At 41.4% G+C, this 22,395-nt stretch overlaps 1 protein-coding gene across 1 annotated transcript; it reads right to left on the bottom strand.

Moving 5' to 3' along the window:
* Positions 1-1,401: 1,401 nt before the first annotated feature.
* SNX18 (sorting nexin 18) lies at positions 1,402-21,661 on the bottom strand. The gene is made up of 2 exons (XM_057402631.1): positions 19,813-21,661; positions 1,402-3,834 (listed from the first exon to the last, which is right to left on the bottom strand). Exons 1-2 carry the CDS (start codon positions 21,380-21,382, stop codon positions 3,581-3,583), a joined length of 1,824 nt encoding a protein of 607 aa, XP_057258614.1. The 5' UTR covers positions 21,383-21,661; the 3' UTR covers positions 1,402-3,580.
* Positions 21,662-22,395: the final 734 nt, after the last annotated feature.

Here is a 22,395-nt window from a genome sequence, read left to right as displayed (position 1 = left end):
CCTTTGCCCAGCTTCTGGTCTGGGAGGCTCAACCTTCTAGGTGAAAGAAAAAACAGAGAAAGTCTCACTTAGCCACTGCTGACCAAGGTTAGAACCAAGACTGCTTGGATCAAAGGGGAGCTATGAAAAATTTATCCGTCAAACTTGAACACAGTAGGGGCTGGAGAAACCATAGTTTTACTTGGAAATATTTGACAAATTTTCACAGGCAGTGCAGCAGGCATATCTGAGGATGCAAAAGGTAACGTGCTTGCCAAATTTCAAGTCCTTGCTCCAAAATATGAAAGACGTAAAGCTTTCCAACCAAACAGTTTAGAGAATTTAAGGAGAAAATAAAAACTGGTTTATTTTTATGATTTCCTTCTGAGAAACAGCTGTGCAACTTCCACTGAAGTTTCCCAGAAGAATTCAGTCTGGAACAGACAATGAGCATGGAAGATGCTAGCTGGAATAGTGAAGGTCTGACAAAGCAAGAAGGTACTGCAAACAGGGTCTTGTAGTTCACCAAAAAGAAAACTGTGCATCACCAAATAATGTAGGTATTTTCAGTGGAGGCAGTTGATTCACATTTTCAAAAGACATTTCAATTTTATACCCAACATATTATTTCATTTTATTTTTTTTTTTTCCAGCTTTTCTTGGTGCTTTTCTTGAATGTTTCATCACCACATAATTTTTCTGGTATCTCTAAGCTGAGTGTTATAACATTTCTAAGAGAAGTATACCATGCCATTGGACCTGAATCTGGTAGAGAGAACTTAGAAAAGATGCAATAGAAGCAACTGTCTTCTCTGCAAGTCTCAGACAACAAACAGTAACCAGTACCTCTGTGGATCTCCTTGCAGCTTTCAATTCAACCTCTCTAACTCCTAACATATATACCAGATACTACTTGTCAATGCAGAAATTGTGATGCATGAAAACCAAAGTACAGAAATAAAGCAAAGGCATTTAATATTGTGCTATACAGCTAATTTGCGCTCTTCAACATTATTTATTTAAAGGGTTCTGTTAGATTTCCTTTGATGCTTCCATAGCCCTGCACAATATACATTCACTTTAGTGCAGAGTACCTTTGGATCTCAGACCACACCATCCAGTAGTCCATCAGTCATGAGTGGTCATGAGTGTCCTACTTGTTCCAAATAAAATTAAAACTGTAGTTCTCTCATAGTGCAGTAAGAATTAATGGAGTTCAGGCTCCCTACGTCAGTTTAACTCCAACTCTGAGTGAGGAAAAAAGGAAGATGCTAATACAGATGGAGATTTGAAACTTTCTGTACTCTGCAGCAATTCAGATCCAGGATTCCAGTTAGGCTTTGTTGGTACATCAAGTTTAACCAATTTAACCACTTTCCCCAAAACTTAACCACCTGCCCCAAAGACACAAATCAGAAAGTTAGGTGAAGGCCATGACAGTTTATTTGGGAAAACTGTACCTGTCTGATAATGTTGTATGTATACATATCACAGCTTTATTTGCTCCTGGACATGTACATGTCATTAATACTAACCTTCTAGAATACGTAAACTGGACAAAGATCAATTTTTGAACAGGTCTTAATACCTCCACATAAAATAAATTTGATTGTAGTTTGATGTAATTACTGCAAAGACATTTAATAAAACCGTATCTGGCTTAAGCAAACATAAGCCATGGAACTCAGCTCAAACCTAGCTCATCACTATCTCACATAATTCAAAGACATACAGGACCATACGGGAAGCTCGAGTACTGCTGGAAAGAGCTTTCAAGGGAAATGATGAGTTTTGAAAATAGAAGAAGACAAGGAAGATAAAGAGCAAATCAAGCCCTATGACTATGGTCCTTATTTTATGGTCAACTTTGCTGTTTGCAGCACTTATTTACCAGCTAGAAATGGAGTCTTTTCTCACTGATTGTCCTTTCTTTTACAAATGCTGTTTTTTTCCTCTTCATTATACCCTATTTTACTTCTTTGGGTGTGTACTAGAAGCACTGCCAAACGCAAACTGCGTAAAATAGCAATATCCAAACAATTGGGATGAATCTTAAAAACAAAACTACGTTCATACATTTATTCCTTTAAAACAGAGGTGTGGAGTTAAGCTACTAAAACTCACATGATCCAGCGAAAAAACCACGTTTCTGCTGCATAGGTGAGGAATGATTTGCATTTAAATGTAACTGTTGCTTAACTTCCTTTTCCAGGCTTTAATTTGTTTAAGCTATCTTTGACTAATTTAATTAAAAACAAAAAAAGTAAACATTTTGCTTCCTTGAAGATTTTGTTATTTTTGCTTAGGAGAAAAAAAGATAGGACAAATAAAAAGCCTCTTTCATACTGACATGTAAGTAGGAAACCAGTTAAGTAGGGAACACAGAAAATTAAAGGGAAATAAGCCAGAAAAATCTTTAAAAGATAGTGTTTACGTATATATAAATGCACCCTGCTTGTCAAAAATAGTTATACAAAAATTAAGACAACTGTTAATTCTTGAGTGTTACAAACATTAAAATGCCACCTGTTTTCCAAGTCAGTTCAGCCAAGACTTAATTTCAGGTCATTTATATTACTGAACATCCCTGAAAATCTGTAACTTAGTAAACTAATGAATCACAGTGGAGTTTCAACTCAAGACAACTGGCAATGTAGATGCAAGTCCAAAGTTAAACTGAATCAGCAACAGAACAATGAGCAGATCATTTTAAACTTAAAAAATGTCCATGCAACATTGCTTGCATTCATATCCCCTTAATACACCTAATTTTTATTAGGCTAGCTATTCAAATACCTACTCACAGTAATGCTGTATACTAAAAAAATGCAAAAAACCCTCACTGTATTAATAATTTCAGAAAGGGAATTAAGTGGTGTGTTTTTGTATATGTGCTTAACATTCTACTACATGTAACAAGTAGTCTCCATTTTCAGGGAAAATGTGAATAGATTTAAGTCCTCCTTTCTGAGCCAACATTTGTCGTAAGACAGTACTTGCTGTGCAAACTCGATGGCAGCTGATTTTTTTTCCAGTCACTGTGAGGTTTTATAATCAGTTCTTGTCATAGGCATCAACCCTTCATTCATTCAATCGTAAAAATGTGACTTAATAGAAAAGGAAAAAATAGAGTCTAAAGGCACAGAATCATAGCTGCTCTAGTAGGAGTCTGTAAACAGAGAATTGTTTGAATTTAGGAAATCCAAATCTAGGAAAGTAAAAAGGCATCTGAAGCAGGCTTTTATCTCGCCAACTTCCTTAAAGACCCAAAGGGTTCTGAGGTCTACAAAGTATGCACTAAAATACCATATTTTAAAAAGCAATAAGGCAAATAGTATACTCAATATTTCAAAAGAGTTACAATGGTAGTGTAGGCATACACAGTATAACTTAGTTACAATGCGTGGTACTGTTTCTACTACATAGCCCTATAACTGTTTCCTTTCTACATAGTTGGAGATTAAACCAGGGTTCTAGGTGAGCACAAAACCATCCTTGTACCACCCTATGCCACTGGCAACAGTTCTTCAGCAGCAGCATTTGCTCTGCTGCCTGGGTCACGTTCATGCTGAGGGAAGTTCATAAATCAAAAGTTCACAGATTAAACACTGTCATACTTGTGGAGAGCTTCTTCTAGCTTTTGTGTCACTTTTTGAAAAAAGAGTATTTGCTGTTGCAAGAAATGCTGCATCTGTGATTTAAAGTCCCTCACACGAATTTTGTGGAAATGATTAATTTCTGCTAGGGTTGCAAAAGAAATAATGTTACAGCGTTCTTGAATGCCCTCAGCTTTTTGGAGCTCCATCTTCCCCTCTTCCACATGCCGCTTACTCTCCTTTACTTTGGTAAGGGCTCCTGTGTAAAGAACAAAACAAAATAGTTGAACTGTGAGGACAGTGTAGATTCAACTACTGTACTTTAACAAGTGATTTAATAACAAGAAGGATTTGCATAAGGCTCATTCTAAATGTATTTATATGTGTGCATACATGTACATATATGAAAAGAAATAAAAGCTTTTTCACATAAAAGTCACAGAACAGTGAATGTTGTTTAAAAAACACCATACTTCAAGGTTCTAGCTTGCAGAAGTTAGTAAGTCATGCCTATTTCTCAGTCTTAAAAATTAGATGGTGTCCTTGAGAGAATATCTGGTAAGTATACCACTACTGGGGAAAAAAAATGTAAGAAAATTAGTCAGATCAATTTAAGCCTACATAAATGCCAGAAAAGTGACCTCATTAAGAAACTGGACTTTATGAAACATCACTTTTCCCAATCTTTGTGAAATTTCAAAGGAGATCTGAATATGCAAAATCTTGCCAACACACCGTCTTGCTTTTACACTACAGATACCCAAAATTAATTATTGGGAACTAGAGAATCTAAAAGTTTATTTCAGTTGCAAATATCTTGTATATCACAGATACACAAGACCTAACAGAGTCTTGTAAGAGCTAGAAATAAAAACAGACAAAAGAGTCAACAGTCCTCCTTCTCCAAGTGCCTACTTAAAGCACATGCATCCTACAAAAACGAAGTATCACCTGAACAGACCTACCAAAGCAGACTTACAATGACCGAGCACCAAGATATGACTTAAAACATTGATTTTCTTGGATTCAATTCTCCATAAAGCAGAGTCTTTGCCTTAAATATCACATACATATTTTATCCATAAAACTATCTTCTCATAAGATGTTAGTGATAGGACATTTTCACATCCTTTATGATCACATTTATGTTAAATATCCCTTTAACTATTTGTAATGTTGTAACTCTCTCTCCTTTCAGACTACACTTCTTACCATGTATGTGACTACAGTTCACTGACACACTACTCCCTTCACATTACCATGAAGGAATGCTTTTCTGTACTCCCTACAGTGACACTAGCCAGCAGGCTAACAGAGAAACCTCTCTATATATTCCAGCAAGACAACATCTGCTGGGGAAGCAGGTCTTCTTGTCAAACTGAATCCACATATGTAGTAAACACCATTAAACAGTAAAAATATTGTTCGTCATCAGTAATACTATCTTCTGTCCTTTCTTTCCTGTGCCTGCTTTACAAGCCATTTCAGATGCGCCTCCCCACATTGCACCAACACATCTCTGCAATTCAGATCTGGAACATGACCTTGTGCATGGATGCCTCTGGGTTCGCTGCATGCATAGCAGATTCAGAGGCAACTGGGGAGCAAGGCTGCTGCTCGCTGCATTTCAGTGAGCCTGCTGCATCTCATCCCCTGCCTATCTCTAGCCCCTCACCAGGCAGTCAGGTAGAATGAAGGGTCAAGGCATATTCTTACCAGAAGCAAGTTAAAGTATCAGGTGATTTGGCAGACTTGGGGGGAAAAAAAAGGTTGTTACATTTGTTAAATGAAATGGGGGTTGTGTCTTGCATGATAAATGAAACCTAGAATTCCTAAAATCAGAGATGTATGTACAACTTTTCTCCATTCAGCGGGGGGGGAAGTTTAAATGCAAACACCCTGAAAATCCTTCCTATGTCATGAGTACTTCTTCACTATTAAATTCGTATTTTTATGCTTAATTTGTATTTAGCCTGTGCTGTACAAGACAACTCCTGCCTGCAGCCCTGGTATGAGCTCTTAGTTGCAAGTGTAAGAATATCACATCCAGCGTGATGTACTTGCAGAAAGACTATGTGAAAGAATTTCCTTTTTAAATTGTGGCAGGGAGGTTTATTAACAAGATAAGCACAAACTGCAGGCTGCATGGCCGACAGAGCTGGTATTCAACTGTCAGAGGCCACTCTGAACCTGGTGTGCCAAAGAGATGTCCAAAGGCCAAGGGCAGCAGCTCTCCATGGGGACTGTGAGATGATGGCTGGCTCCAAACCTTTCTGGCCCCCATGGCATGCTGGAAGGTAGCTAGCAGCTCAGCACTGGCTGCTGCAGCAGATTGACCTCATCAACTCCACCCTGGCCAAAAAAACACAACTGAAAAACCTTTTCCACATGCAGAGGTGCCAGCAACAGGACTGTGCCAGAAGACCTGCATTTTCTCCTCTAAGGAGTGAGGAATCTCCAAGGGAGGGCATGATCTGAAAAATATTTAGTCACCTCTTCTGCAGAAAGGACCCTTCTTTCAACAAACAAAACCAGGCTGACCAAAATTTTTCTCTGCATTCTGTGGGCATGGCAGGAATCCATGCATGGCTGTGAAAAACTGAAATTTGGGAGTTACTGGAAGCCAGATGGAGCTGGTTAAATAAATATGACAACTGTTCAGCTGTGATGTGGGAAACAGCTTCAGCTGTTATTTCTAGAATGAACAAACTGGAAGAAAAATACTGAAATTTAGAGCATCAGCAGCTGAAAGCATAACTCAGTTCTGGAGAATGTATAATCTTCAAATTATTTTACATCAATCTAAAACATACATTACCAAACACTAGAGCCCTTCAGATTATATGGATTATGCATTATGCATTTCTTGCCATTAAAAAAAAAAAAATTAAGATCTATAATCAGGGAAAGCAATCCAAGGGGAAAACCTGCAACCATCCACATTGCTCTCTTAATGCATATGGACTCATACTAGTCCTATAGTAGAATTTCCTTTTAAAAGTAGATAGACTACAACTGGATATCAGCAATATAGGACAAAAGTCTATACGTATGCTTAAGTACAAACTTGCATGTTCATTTGAAGTGCTTTTAAATGAAGTGTTGAATTATTGGTAAAACAATCACTGTTTTGAAAGAACCTTTCCCAAACACACGGGGAAAAAAAAAAGCCCATGTGCTTTACTTTAAAAAGAAAATAATCATTTTTTCCAAAATGTAATTTTTAATTAGTTCAGCATCTACTGAAGTTTGCAAGACTTGGTAGACTTATCTCTTAGATTTAAATTTTAGAAAAGAGTGTTGCTAGTTTGCACGGCTTTGCAAGCAGCTTTACTAATAACATACCACATTTAATCTCAAATCTTCTCTAAATGTTTCTTCATAGCCTACAGCCCTTGCATTTTAATCTACATGAGAAAAACTCTGAGCCAGAGCCGAGACTCATTGATGTCGTGGGTGCAATGATCCATGCAGGTTTCTAAGCAGTAGGACAGGGTGAGGGAGTCAAGAAATAGAGAGCAGCCCCTTGTGTGCATCCCTGCTTGAAAGCTAGGGTCTTGCTTAGAGATGCTAGAGCAGGGGATGTATCCCATGGTAACCTCTAATGCCTCGTAGCCTGCAACTCCTAACCTGTCACACCAGGCTGTACACCATGAACCCCCCCATCTCCATCCTCACTAACCTATCCATCACCCTCAGCACCTAACACAGCACCTCCCAGTCCCCACTGCTGCCGTCTCAGGGTGCTGAGGCTGAGCAAGTCCTCACCAGTCTAAGTACACCTGCAGAAAGATCCTCTGGGTTCTGCATTTAGTGATGTGAACATCTAGCACTGGTTTGAGCAACCCAAAACAGCAAGATGTATTTAAAAAGCAGAATTATAGCAACCCTAGAAAAGGTTAATACACATTTCTGGGAAAAGAAACAGAAGGAGCCACCTCCTAATGCATATTAGTTTAAGGAGATCTGCTAAATACATGTCTGGGATAAATACCCACCAATGCACTGTTCCCAGAGGAATGGAATACATAAAAATAAATTCTTGTGGGTTTTTTAGCTCCAGCTCTACAGAGTCTGTAAAATCTTGTCCATGCATTTTAAGCTTCTGGTCCAATGAAAAGATCTTCTGTCAGGAGATTGCATTCTAGTACTCAGGACTAGTTTTCAAACAGTGAAGAGGGCCTGGATCAAAGATGTTGCAAAAAGCTGCGATACATCTATTTCTGTTCTCAAAGGTAGGGAAAAGAAGATGCAAATGCTGGTCTTTATTGCCCAATGGCTGATGTTAAATAGACAGTGGTGCTCACGGAATGCTGCTAAAGACTTAAGAGAAACTCACAGGTTTCGGTACATGTTTTGAAGTATTTGTCTTGAAGTATGAGATTAGACAACACAAGATGATATAAACATGTTTAACAAGGAACATTTCTAGTATTCTGCTATCAGCCAAGAAGACGGACAACATAAAATTGCTGCTAGAAATAAGTAATTCCAAGCTGTAAACCACACAACACAAACAGCAACCTAAATGGATACTGAGGAGGCATCAGGAAAAAGTGCACTGAATCAGTAAGCTGCCCATGTAAGCACGATGTTGCAATAAGGCATGAAGAGTCATCCATATTCAGAAAAATTAAATGAAAAAAAGAATGAACCTGACAGCACACAGGTTTGAGTCAAACAAAAGATTTTCAAGATTTTCACGTCACCTGCAGTTTTATTACACCAATAAATGCTTTGAGATTCTGTGAAGATCCAATTAAAGGTGGATTTGAATCCATACTCAAAATTGTATTCACTCTCCCTCCACACTGTAACAATGCATATGCGCACGTAAACCTACACTGATGCATATGTTTCTCCAAGCTCTCAAATTGCATGGCATGACCAGCCCTACGAGCAGCCAGCCCCATGCTGGTTCTTCACACAGTGTACACAACAGTCGTCCAAGTTGCGGCTTGCAAAGTGACTTGAAGGCAAAAGTTCTGGGGCTCAGCTCATGAAGACTGAAATCAAGACTGCTCTTCATTCATTTTCTTTGTCTTACATGAAGTCATATCTGCACTGTGCCTGTCAGCACAGGTGATGAGAAACCAAAGAGCAGTAACTGCTAAGGGTGTACCATCATTCCACTGCCCCATTCCCACCTCTTCTTTAAGTACCTGAACGTCAGCTTTCAAGTGTTGCATGCAGCCATCAGAAGTGAAATGTCAGCTGTGTCAGAAACTTCTGATCCAAGTAAAGATAAATTCAGAGGGAATTCTTTGGGGCAGGAGTCCTTTTTACCCTGTATTTCAACAGTGCTTACTACAGCGGACATCTGTTTCATGCCTGGGTCTGCTCCATTCTTAAAAAATTACAAGCAGTAATTGTAATACTGATACTGTTCATAACAGTATCACCATTTCTGATTGCTACAGAAGTCATCTAACTGCATACAGTAACAGTGTATATGGGATGAAACAGAAGTGTCAGCTCAACGCAGCTAGAACTCAGCGCTTGAAGCAGCAGTATCTCTTGAGGTCAGGGAGATCAGCAATTCAGGAAATACTAAACTTAAAAGCTCACACAGCTTGTAGTAACCAAGTTAACTTTTTAGATCCTATAACTGTAATGTCTTTATCACTGCAATTATTAAAATATTTCTTTAATTTCAGTGATGAATTCTCCTAAAACAGAGAAAGTAGATTTCTTTCACTAGTAGTGTGAGATACCACTTCACATGTATATCAGTTATGACTACAACAATCTTTCTTTCAGCAAACACCCATGTTCGTGTTACTCTATACTTTGACTTAAAGAATTATTGCAAAACAATTGCAAAGGGAATGAAAGAAGACATGGGGGGCAAAAAAGTTAGTCCACTGGTTCCCAATGATCTCTTACAAAGAATGTTACTTTCTGAAGTCCATTTTTAATGGAGCTGTGGAAGGGTGGGAGACTGAAGCAGTGGGCTGGGTGCCAGCCCAACAGATTGCACTGCTCCTCACGTGACAGCTCTCTGCCTTTCCTCCGGCTGGCCCTGGCACTGCCAGGAGGGAGGCAAACAGGAGCCGCACACTGCTGGGGATGCTGGTTGTGCTGTGGGTGAGAAGCAGTAACCATTCAGAGGGCCAAAAATGGGGCACCTGGCCACCAACTCCTCCAACCATGAACTTGTACTTATTCTGTTTGTAGAATCTAATAGCAAATGATACCAAAAAGGACAACAGCCATAAAAATTTCAGAATGGGAAAAAAAAACACCAAAAAAAAAACCACCAAAGGAGGGTGATTGTTCTGGCTTTGTCATCAGTGTAACTGGCAAAACCCAAAAGAACCATATTCTTGATTACCACCTCTGAGAAATCACCCCGCCAACAGGCTTTGATGCAACAGCAACACATGTCAAACTCTGAAGGCTCCTCTGAGAGATGGCTCTTTCACAGGGAAGGACAGCTAGATCAGAAAACACTGTGATCTTCAAAGAAACACCAAAGTTTGACAAATAAAGTCCCTCAGCAGTTGCATTTCAGAAATCTTGTGCAAATAAAACAACCTGTGCAATAAAGAGTTTTTCAATTTTTTTACAGCAAGGTACAAAATGAAATTTTGTGCCTTACTTGCTACAAAGTAAGACAACCTTCATTTCCACACCATTCAGACGCCCATCATGTTAAATGGTATAACAGTAGGCATAAATGTGTCCTTCAAAGCAAGCTATTCACTACTGAAGGGAATGCTCTGATCTAGTCTAACAACTCTGTTTGCTTTACTTCCGCTACAAAACACTGTTTCTAATACATGACACCATCCTAAAAGGGAAAAAAACAATATATTTGTGATGTTGCTGTCATTAAAGAGTACAAAAGCAGAAAATATAAGTAGAAATGCATTCTTTTCTTTTTCCTTACCTAACAGTGAGATTATTCAACTACAGCTCTGTTTGCAGACTGGGAACCGCACAACTTGGGTAGCCTGTGTGTGTGTAGCAGTTTTGATTTACCCTTCTTCTCAAAGAAACTACTTTGGAGAAAACAACATTACCTCTAATCCAGAGACTGCTGCCAGAACAAGCCTGTCTACATGGCCGTCCCACTTACACCAGATCTAGCAAAGACGTTATTATGGGGTGACTCAAACGACTAAACCAATAAAAAAACCCTGCATTTGGCCCAGAGGAGAGGGAGACGGTGACTTAGGTTTATCAATGGCTTAGTTATGTGACCCAGCTCAGCCCAGGGCTATGCAACCATTAACTCCAACACAAGGGAAGTTGCAGAACCACCATGTAAGATTACACATAACATTACACCCTACCCAAAAATACAGTTCCCAACCCCCCTCTACCCCCAATTTAAAATGAAACAATGAAATTGTGTGTAGCAGAATAGAGATTTTACTACATTGACAGACTGTTCACTTAAGAGTGCTGTGAGAACAGATTAACAAAAGATGCTGACATTGAGATTCTGCAAATTCTTTACATTTTCTGGCTAAGATTTGGAATGGAAAGCAGCATAATGGGATTTGCCTAAAATTGAAACCAGAAGAGGTCTCCAATACAGACTGAACTGTACATTACACTAATTAAAGTAGGAATGACTTGCTACTTTAAAATCTGGTTTTACAGTTTAAAACAGAAAAAAGAAAGCAATCTCCAACATCAAAGGCAAAATGATGAAGTCACTTGTTCCTTCTGAAAGTGCCAATACAGCACTTTTCAAAACCAGTCTAATTCAGAGATTATATTCTTCTCCTTAATGGTGCAGAACTACTTTAGCAATATTCTCTTTTTTCCACAGTGAAAGTTAGAAACACAAAAATAAAATATATCAAATTGCAATTACTTTAGTATTACAGGGTTTTATATACAGATACATGAAAACAGCAATAATGCTTTTAGAATTGGCAGCCTCACAGCAGTTAAAAAAAGCGAGCTTAATTTTTTTAATGTTTTGTTGCCCATTGCTCTTAAAACTCTCAGAATTAACGATAATGTTAATTGGTTATATATTAATTCAGAGTTGCTCAACTTTAGAGAACTACTAGGGTTAACAGATACTATATACGTCTAATAAAGATTTTTATTTATTTATTTTACTTTAAATAATGTGATACTTAAGACCTGAATATCTGTGCATTTATCTGCCAGCTGGTGTCCACACACATAGCAGGGGCATACATGGCCAGTTTATTTATCCAAATCTACAAGGACTGTAATCACACCTGTGCATGTTCAGAGGCTCCAAAATGCTCCTGGTACTGAAAATAAACTATCACACTGGCAATGTGCATTTCATTTCCAGAGACCCCAGAGGACTCTACAAGCTCTGGTGTGCAGCACCTCCAATATGAAGGTTTTGCTGGGCCATGCTACACCACACTTGCTATGCGACTAACAAACCATAATTTGCCCCTGAAACAGTTAATAATAGGAGGTGAGAGCAAGACGGCAAAATGAATGAAAGAAATATTACAAAATTATCAGTTTATTGCACCTACTGCCCCACATAGCCTCATTAAGAAAATAAAAAAAGCCCACGGTGCTAGGTAACCAGATGTAAAAACTGTGCAAAAGTGGATGGAGTTTTTCCATTCAAATCTTGAACACAGCAGCTTTAAAGCTAATATACCCTTGTGTATTGTACACAAACAATGTTTCAAGCAAACAAATTACCTTACTTTCACCACTAAAGCATGTTTGAACTGTGTTCATGAGCAGTTCTGACTTTACCGGTACCTACTGTGTATGTGAAAGGAGACCTTTCAGGAACAATTTGGTCTTAATAATCCAGGTAAACTATGCATATTGCTTTCCATAACAAGCACAACATTTTGCACCCCAGCCTGAAATGCAAACACTAAGTAATGGTAGTTTTGCCCAGTCCTAAGGCAGTCAGTTCTTTTCAACAATCATGTGTACCACTTTAGTTTTCCTTTAGTATGGCTTCAGCTGACACTGCAGACTGGAGGGAATGAAACTTAAATGAGGCTGGTCACCAGAAACACAGTACATTTGCCCGTTAGAAAGCCAGCCATGCCTTTTAGGGTGGATACACTAGAAAATTTAAGTGACTGCAATATGCCGAAGTACCAAGCTGAAAGTGATTGCAAGTATTTCTTACTAGCTTACACATAAACTAGGCATCAAACAGGCTTTTAAGGAAATCTGTTTTTCCACAATTTAAGTTAGTCTATGACATTTTGGTCATCACAGGTTCTGAACACTAGTTTCTCCCAATTATGATGCTAAGGATAGGCATTTTTTCTGTTAGAATGATGTTATAGCCTCTAAGCAGGTTTTGTAAATGCCATCTTCATAATACTGACTTCAAGACAACAACCTAAACAGAAACAATGCTGTGCATGCATGATATGAATTAATTTTCAGCAAAACTGTTTAATAGCATATGAGCAGAAATATATTCATTCATCTTCCAGAAGAGACAAGATGAATATAAGATGGATAGAAACTATGGTGCAAATGGATGTAAGCATTATTGTATTAAATGGCAACTTCTTCAAAATTTTCATAAGGTTCATGGGATATGGGTGGACAGAAGACAGGTAACACTGCATACTGATATCCATATAACATATGGATATCAATAACATACTGATATCCAAATAACATATGGATATCAATAACATACTGATATCCAAATAACATATGGATATCAATAACATACTGATATCCAAATAACATATGGATATCAATAACATACTGATATCCATATACCACTTCCACTCCAAAATTTAAAACACATTTTTACTAGGTTTTTTAATTTATTTATTTTTATTGAATTTTAATCTTCATGTCTGTCATGAAAGATATAGACAAGAATGTGTAGAAAGTGTTTGCCATTTGTTTGCTCTAACCTGCTAATAAGACTCATGTTTTGAGAGCTAAGCCAAAGATGATTGCATTTTTTAGTCAGAATTTTCAAATTCTGTGCTATTTGAACCAGGCAATTTAAAATAAGTAAGATACAAGCTGGATGACGTTATAGTCTGTACACATTAACTTGGCATTTTAACTGTTCAAACAAAGTCTAACAATGAAGTCATGTAAAGATGCTGGAAAGGCTGAAACATGTCCTTGTTTCAAAGGTGACTTGCAAAATAAAAAAAAGTCAGCCAGTTTGTTTGGTTTTGATAATATGCTTACAAAGACTTGGGAAGCGCCCTGGGAAACACTTTCCATTTGCAGTCTACCAATTCTTGCCTTCCCTGTTTGGATGGAAGTCCTTTTGGCAAGATCCAGAGCTCTCAGCTGGAAGAGAACCATCCCCCCATCTAGATTCTTCATAAGCTTCAAGCCAAAAAGGTATTACATAGTCTTTGAAATAAAATTACTTCCTCTTTCTGCAACGTAATTTTCAATTCTTGAATGTCTACACTGCCACTCTCTAGCTGCCCACAGGGTTTTTCCAGGAGACAGGGTCTTGCTTCCAACGGTGCGCAAGTACTCATAAGAGCAAAAGAGGTGACAATGCACTTCCTGTGGTCAAACTTAGAGGTGTGACCAAAACTTCTCCAGCCTTCTAGAACTAAGTGTGCAGTCTGGATAACCTTTCCTGTGTGCAGTAACATGTGCAGTCTCTCCTGTGGGAGAAACAGTTTCAGCCTTCCTCTGCTACCATCTGCTTTTGAAAAAAAGGGGTTTTATCAGCTATGAAATGTCTCTCTGTCATCAAATGTGCATGTAACTGTGGTTTTCAAAAAGCTAACAGAAAGACATAATGACTCCATGAATTTTGCTCCCTTAGAAAGCTAAGGTAAGAAGAGATTGTGGCAGAGCATAAAAGGAAAAAAAAAACAAAACACCCAAAACTCATACTTCAAAAAGACCCATGCATCTTTTAGACAGAGAGTACTTTTTTTGCCCCTCTTTCTGTCTAATCTTCAGGAAGGGCTATTGCTCAATTTTAGTCTTGTTTATTGTTATCCTGATTTCACACACTGTAAAGAAGCTATAATTTTATACAGTTTCTAAATGTGAAGATTTTTTCACATTTTAGTAATCTTAAAGTCTCAGTTTCCTTCAGGTTACCTTCAAATAGTGGGTGATTCAGCAGCAAGCAGACAATGCTGCATCATCAGTGTAACAGTTATGAGGAGGCAAAAAGTACAAGTCACCATGGCGCAATCCATCTTCAGCCGTTCTCCTCAACAGATGAAATGCAGGTACCCATCTCTTTTTACTGCTGTAAGGGTCACCTGGCTAGAATTACATGCCTAGCTCTTGGCCAGTAACTACCTGAGTTGAACCCATGCAAAGTGTATGTATTGGAGGGACAGAGGGGGAAGGAAAAAAAAAGGTGGATAAAAGGAAAAACAGGGATAGAAAAGCCACGTCTGCACAACAATTTAAAAGGTTAGAAAGTAAGCAAGAGAGAAAAGTGCTGTTTTTACACTGTGATATAAAATTTTAGGTATGAATTTTGACCGGTCTTATTTATTCATGAACACACATACTGTTCTCCTTCCCCCTGCAAAAACAGCATTGCTGAAAATGTTACAGAGAGTTCTAGGTTTTTAATGTTGTTTGTGTTTTGATTGATGCCTGCAAATTTGATGCATTTCCAGCTGGAATGTCTTTTCACCTATAAATTTGTAAGACATTCTAGAAACACATTCAACATAGTCTTTACTACCAATGTCTAGAGTTACATTTGCTTCAGGTAAATAAGACTATTTGCCTTATTTCACTTTTCACAAACAGTGATCAAGAACCAAAAATGTACTTTGGTTATTTTTTTAAAATAATTCTATTAAATTCCGGCATGCAGAAAACAGAATTGCTGCCTACATCTTAGAAAATATTTAGACCATTTTCTGAAATCTTTTTCTCAAAAATCATAACCAAAAGTCTGTCTAGCATTAACACCATAATGTTAAGAAAAAGGAGAAATCTGGAAAGTAGAGATGAAACGGCAAGTTAGTATTTCTTCCTCTTTCAGGAATGACAAGAGGCTAATTATAGTAATGCCTCAAACAAGAGTTAAAAGAAATCCCCAAATCTGTAACTTCCCTACCCTCACTAAGCAAATATGAGGACAAGAGAGTCAGACAAGCATGAGCTACAGTATGATCATACATGATATCAAATTCTCACATATGCATAAATTTTCTCAATCTGAACTTGCATGGGCCTGCAGTGAGCATTTAAGCTGAAAATTACTGAAGTTAGAAGATCTCATCAGTTGAGTGAAGCTCTAGCAATTAATATTTAGGAATTATTTTGTCAAAAATGCATAGGGATTTTCCACAAGTAGACCTTAAAACACACACACACAGAGTAATTACAAACAAAGGGTGCTTTTTTGGAGGCTGCTTTTCTTCTCATAATTAAAGCAACTGAATCTAGTTATTTCTTGAAAAACACTCGAGTCCTACAAAAGATAATTACAGAAGTGTAGCTTAGGTTTTGAGCCAACTGAACTCAATACGCCTCTTCTACAAATATTTTTCCAGAGGCTAAAGAAAACTTAGTACAAGTATATCTAACATATTTGGATCTTCCACGCCAAGAAGCAGAGGTATGCATCAAATTACTTTCATGCAAGAACTTTAGAAGCATTTACCTATGGAAGGTTGGCAGCTAGATTCATACAAGTATTCAGGTGCTTAGATGCTCAAGACACCACTTTGCTGTCATCTACCCCTAAAGGTGTCAGCTTTCCCCTAATAGCCTGATTTTCCAAACAAAACCTATAAAACAACAACTCATTTTTAAGGGATGTATGCCTTGGGGCTGATATGCTCAGTGCCAGGCTCACTGGGACTATCAAACCAAGCACTTCCAGAGGGTTTCCAACTCCGCATGCTCTTTGTTGTAGGGCTCCATCCAATTAATCTTTAGATCTGGAGTGGAACACACACGAAACCAGGTAATATCTCTCACAAAGCACTGACAAGTTGATCTTTGACCTGCACGTGGGACAGAAAAGTTCAGATCTTCCTCTGTTTCTTCTGGAGCAGGAAATTCAACTCTTCCTTCCCTCACAGAAAACTCCTTAAACACAGGCACTTGAGATGAAGGAATCTTTTAAAATCTCCTACTGGAGCTATCGTATCGCCATCTCATAGAATACTTACAATACTTGTAAGATAATAAATGCTTAAAAAATATTCCCACAGTCCATTGGTTCCCATGTTTTACAGAAGGGACCAAAATGACAATCTCTCCCTGCACACTTCAGAATGTGCATGGTCCTCAGCACAGGATGCAAAAAGACCTGGACCCCAGAGCCATTAAAAGCACGACAGTTAACACATTTTCCTGTTAATTTGCCAACAAAGCAACAGCAGGGCTTGCATGGCTTTGGTTCCTAATTCTAGAGAAGGCAAAGCCTAAACAGAGGGCAAATTTTGTCTCTGACATAGAGATTCTCTGTCCTTCTCACAGAAGTTGAAGAAATTATTAAAAAAACCCAGATACGCAGACTTCTCAGTCCATACCACAAAACACACTTCCGAATCACATTCAGCAGCTGTTCAACTCTCTGCAGAACAGCAAACCCATAACAGGAAAATGCAGTTGAATATTCTACCCACAGACATGTGCATAGTTTGGGCACAGCTGCCTTTGTTTTTTGGACCTTGTCAGGTCTAGGGAAATACAGAAATGGAGTCTGGAAAACACCTGATTTTTTATCCCAAGTGGACTACGTATTTGCACTAAGTAGAAAACAAAGGAGAACTACCCCTAACTTCAGAGCTGGTCTTCTGAAAAGCACATCCATGTAAGCAGCTCATCAATCTGGCTACTGTTTCTACCACTTCCAAGGTCACTTTGGGGTCAATTTACTGCACAAAGATGAAGTACACTAGAAAATAAAACACTTGAAGAAAACCACATCAACTCTATTTTTCAAATGATCTATGACCATCACTGGATATTTGTTCAGTCTGTTCAGACAATAATAATTCTCAAAACTGGCTACTGCTATTCCAGACAGTATAAAAGAAAGGTCTTAGGATGTAATAATACCAAACAGTTCGTTTTGTCATCTGAAGTTTACAGTTTGGAATTGAAAAGTTATACCTTGTTACAAGTAACTCTGAAGAGTAATAAAACAGCAATACATTGGGTGTAAAAACCACCTGCCTCTCAGTTTTCCTCCTGTTTGCCTGTTTCGTAACAGGGATGACAACAATGAACACATACCCCTGTTCCAACCCCTTTCAAGCTCTTGCCATTTTTGGATGGCAAGTATACACCAGGGATAATACTATGTTAAAGGCCGCGTTAGCCCAGAGGTGCTGGAGCATTAAGAGCTGCATGCAGGCTGGCTGGCTGCATGCTTCTCCAACCAGCTCCAGGACAGTGCTCTGACACAAAATCAACTCTACCTGCGTCATGCTCATGTACTGTTCTAGTGGAAGCACATTCAGACGAATTTTCCTTCAGGAAGGTAAAGCTAACCAGTAAGTGCAAATTCAAACAGAACTATAAAAGCAAGAGGTTTGAGTTAAGCATCTATCTTACTGTTCCATATCCTCTCTTCAAGGTCACATCTCCAAAAATTATGCACTGAAGAACTCTATGTAGCCTTAAAGCTTGAGGATATATTATTTAAATAGTGTACATAATCTTCTGGTTTTTTCCACCCAATACAAAATCCTTCCCTTTATTTTTTTTCCAAGGCTTACAGATAACCCTATTATTTGTTGACAACTCACTTTAAAATGCTGTACTCCCAAACACAAGGAATTGCCAAGGCTGCCCTTCTCTCCAAATCTACATGCAAGTTGTTATCAGAACATGCCACAGCAGCCAGCAGAACAACTGCTCAGAGGTTAGACTGCACACTTCCCTCTTCTCTTCAAAACTGTATGAATACTGTTTAAGTTTCCACTCACAATTTTCAAGATTTGACAACAGAATGGAAATCTGAATTTGATGTATGCAACTTCTAATAAAAGCTTGCTTTATTAAATAACATCAAATTGCATGCTTGTACAAAATGCTTCCTCAGATCTTCCCTGCAATAATGCACATCTCCTGGGAGCCTGCCTTTTTGATCTGTGGGACAAAAACCTCTCCCAACTGTTTTATCAAACTCAGTGTTCTGTTTCAGATGCAAAAACCCTGGAAATGTCACCTAAGGACACAAAAGACTGATTCACTATGGGTGACAGTTCAAGCTCTGCCTCTTGGGATGCAGAACACCACTTACTAATCTCCAAGTAATTTTCAATAAAGCTCATGCATTTTCTCAGGTAATTGTTACACACACCCATTTCCACAGAGCATATGTGATATTTTCTTGACCTCTTTCCCAGCTCCAATCCCCACACCTCCCTGATTTTTGAGTTGAAAACTATGGGTAAGGTACGTAACAGCAAAAGGAAGGAATGATGGGCTACCCTGCTCGCAATGCAGCATATATGAATAGCATTAATTTCACTGCAGGGAAACTGTCTACATGTACATAGTGCTACAAAATTCTGTTCAGCTGAACAAATGCCACTAGTTATAGAGCAGATATTCCTTATTTTCTCAAGTTTCTTTCTCTTTGACAGATCACAAAGCACCATACAAGCAGCAATCTGAACCTCAGACACATGTTTCAGCTAGAAAGATGCTGAAAGCATAACAGGTGAGAAGCATCTTTTTATGATAATAAGGGCAAAGGATGAAAAAACTCTAACTAAGAACCCTGTGGCAGACCATTATACTTTCAAAGGCACCAAGAAAGTTTAATGCATGGCCAAACTGAGAAACCCCAGCAGCTTTAAACATCTCGTCTGACTGCCTGACTCTGCAAAATGCACATACCACCATGCACACCTCAAAGAAGGTGGTTAAGAAGGGAGGATAACCCGCATCTTCAAATTCCTTTATGTTTATTACCTGGTAGATCAGAGATTTAAGACACCTAACATGTATCAAAGAGTAATAGATGTTTTCATACCACTTGATTTCCAGGGTTTGTAAACAAGACCATTAATCTTTAATGTATCAGCAGCACAGGCAGATGTGGTTTCTTTCAATGATACACAGCCAAATGCAGCAACCTCTTACCAGTCAAATTCCCAACTATGTCTAGACCTTTGGTACAGAACGAAAACCGTCACTGATTTGGTTTTTGTATTTTTAACAAATATACCTGAGTAAGCGTGGAAAGATATAACCCAAGGCCAGCGAGCCAGAGGTAGGGCAAATCTAGACCCCGGTCGCAACATCTGCATGCTTACTACTGATACATAAAACTCCATAATTTCAGAAAAACATGCAAGGATGTTACCTTTCTGGACGTGGATGATGTCTGGAAAGTTTGCCAAATGCCCCTGATACAGCGCTAACAAATCCACCACAGGATCTAGGTCCTGCCGGGGCTGATCTGCAAAGAGGTCCCCGATGGCGTCATAGGCTTCTGCAGTGAAGGCTATGGCTTGGTTGAGGCCAGCTGAAAAGGCCTGCTGGTCCAGCTCAAATGCCTGACTGAGGCACTTAAAGGAGTGCCCCACTTTCTGGTATTCCTTCTTGAAACCAGTGACTTGTTTGCGGGCAAACTCGTTGGCTGTGTGATTGAGCTGCAGGGCACTCTCATCCATCTTCTTTGTGAAGGCTTTGAAGCCATCTACCTGGCTTTCCACCTCCTGCAAGTCCAGGCTGGCCCCAGGGCCTGTGGGGACACTGATGGTCAGGAAAAAGTTAGCACCTACCATCTCATCCTTCTCAGCCTTGCGCTTGCCTTGTTTCCAGGCCTTCTCATCCGTGCTGGGACAGGTGAGGAAGTGTTGGAAGGCATCACACTGAGCCAGCACAGGGTGGCTGCACATGTGGTCCATCCACCAAGCCAAGCCTTTGCGACGTTTGGAGATGAAGTCCTCCTCAAAGCGCCCAGTGGCCTGCTTCTCTGGCAAGTGCGGCACAGAGATGACGGGGAACTTCTCAGCCAGGCGCCCGTACAGCCAGTCAAAGTGTTTGTAGCGGCGGTGCACCTGCTGCCCGGTGTGGCTGGGCACCAGCTTGTAGGCAATGTAGCTCTTCATGCCCTTGAACTTGGTCTGCTTGGTGGGGTCCTCGATGGAGCACTGGAAGGGGTAGGGGTTCTCCTGCCACTCAGGGCCCCGGGGGCCCAGCACCACGCATAGCTTGTCCCCGTCCTTCACGAAGCCTGATGCCTCGCCCAGCACGAAGGCCTCCCCGCCAGACTTGACGAAGGTGGAGAAGCGGTTGAGGTTGCGGCTCACTGTGGCCGAGCTCTTGGCGCCGCCGCCGCCGGGCGGGTGCGGGTGTCCCGCAGGGTGACCGCCGCCTCCGCGAGAGCCCAGGGAGAGGTCGGACCGGGTGGACAGGCGGTAGCGGCCGGGGGCCCCGCCGCCCGCCGTCTCGTAGTCGGGGTAGGAGCTGCCCAGGGCTCCCGGCTCGTCGGCCACGGTGGAGCTGTCGTCCCAGTCGTCGTCCCAATCGTCATCGCTGCCCTGGCTGGGCTGGTAGGAGCCGCCGTAGGGCGCCGGCGGGAAGGGGTACCCGGCGGCGGCAGGGGGCAGCGGGAAAGGCTCGGGCGCCGCCGCCGGCGGGGGCTGCTGTGCCGCCGGCTTGAAGGCGGCGGGGGGCGGCAGCGGCTCGAAGCCGCCGACGGGCACGTTGGCGTAGCGGGCGGGCGGCGGCGGCTCGGCGGCAGGGGCGCGGATCACCTGCACGTAGGAGGCCGGGAAGAGGCCGCGGTCGCCGCGGCTGTTGACGCCCTCCAGCCAGCCCTCGATGTCCTGCTCGCTGCACAGGCTCAGCACCTCGTGCTCCCGCAGAGAGATCTCTCCCGGGTTCTCCGACCTGAAGTCGTACAGCGCCCGGGCACGCAGCGCCATGGCCCCGCCGCTCCCCCGGGACAGGGGGTACTCCCCGCTGCCGCGGTACCGCCACCCCTCACCTCACCGCACCGCGCGGCGCCGGCGGGGCTGCAGCAGGGAGAGCACCGGGGTGTCCTCTGCCTCCGCGTCCCGCCGGCGAGGACGCCGCGGCAGCTGACCTGCCCGGGCTCCACTCCGGTCCGCGGCGGCTCCGAGTCCCGGCTTCACCCCGGCGGGCGAGGCAGGGCGCGGGGCCGGACCGGCGGCCGTCCCACGTCGCCAGTTTCGCTAATCCAGAGCCGAGAGGCAGGGCGGAGGAGCCGAGCGCAGAGCGGCCGCCCCCATCGATGGGCCCGGCCCACCTCTTACCCTCCCTGCCCGCCCCCTGGCGTCAGCCCGGCGGCCCGGTTCGAGCGCGTCGTGCTGCGCCTCGCAAGTTGTAGCCCTGTACGTTCGGTTCCTGAAACGCGCTGGGTGGTTTGTCAGACGCCTGGCAGATTTCCGCGGTTCCTCCCGACACTACGGAGGTGTCCCAGCACCTCTCCAGCTTTGGGTAAGAAGCTTGGCACCTCCTCGGGCGCTTGGTTCTGTTCCCAGGGCTCCCGTGATGTTAACTGGACGCAGCTTCAGCATCTCCACGGGAGGTGCATTACCCAGATGGTGCGGAAGGTTTTACTGTTTCTGGAGGTCCTCTTCCAGATGATTGTGCTTTCAAAGGAAAGTAAGGTTGAAGTTAGGAAAGCGTGTGTTTTATACGTGGAGAATGTGTGTTTCAGCCCCCTCAAAAAAGGTGGTCATCCCTGCCCTGGTCATTTCCTGTCATAACTCCTTCACCCAGGACAATAACACCTGGTCCTGTGTTGTCTAATCACATGGTTCCCATCCCATCATCTTCGAGCTCTCCTTGGAGCCTGTGATACAAGTTTCTCTTACGGTTTCTACCTGTTCACAAACAATTATTTCTCTGGAGGAGATGTGCCTGTTTGGACCCCAGTTCTTTGTGCTTTCCCATCAGCATCCTGCCAGATATG

Source organism: Pezoporus wallicus, unplaced genomic scaffold (genome assembly GCF_028554395.1).
Source record: "Pezoporus wallicus isolate ANWC-B61680 ecotype Strahan unplaced genomic scaffold, APGP_CSIRO_Pwel_v1 contig_2870, whole genome shotgun sequence".
Lineage (NCBI taxonomy): Eukaryota > Metazoa > Chordata > Aves > Psittaciformes > Psittacidae > Pezoporus > Pezoporus wallicus.
This window is presented reverse-complemented; position numbering and strand designations above follow the sequence as displayed.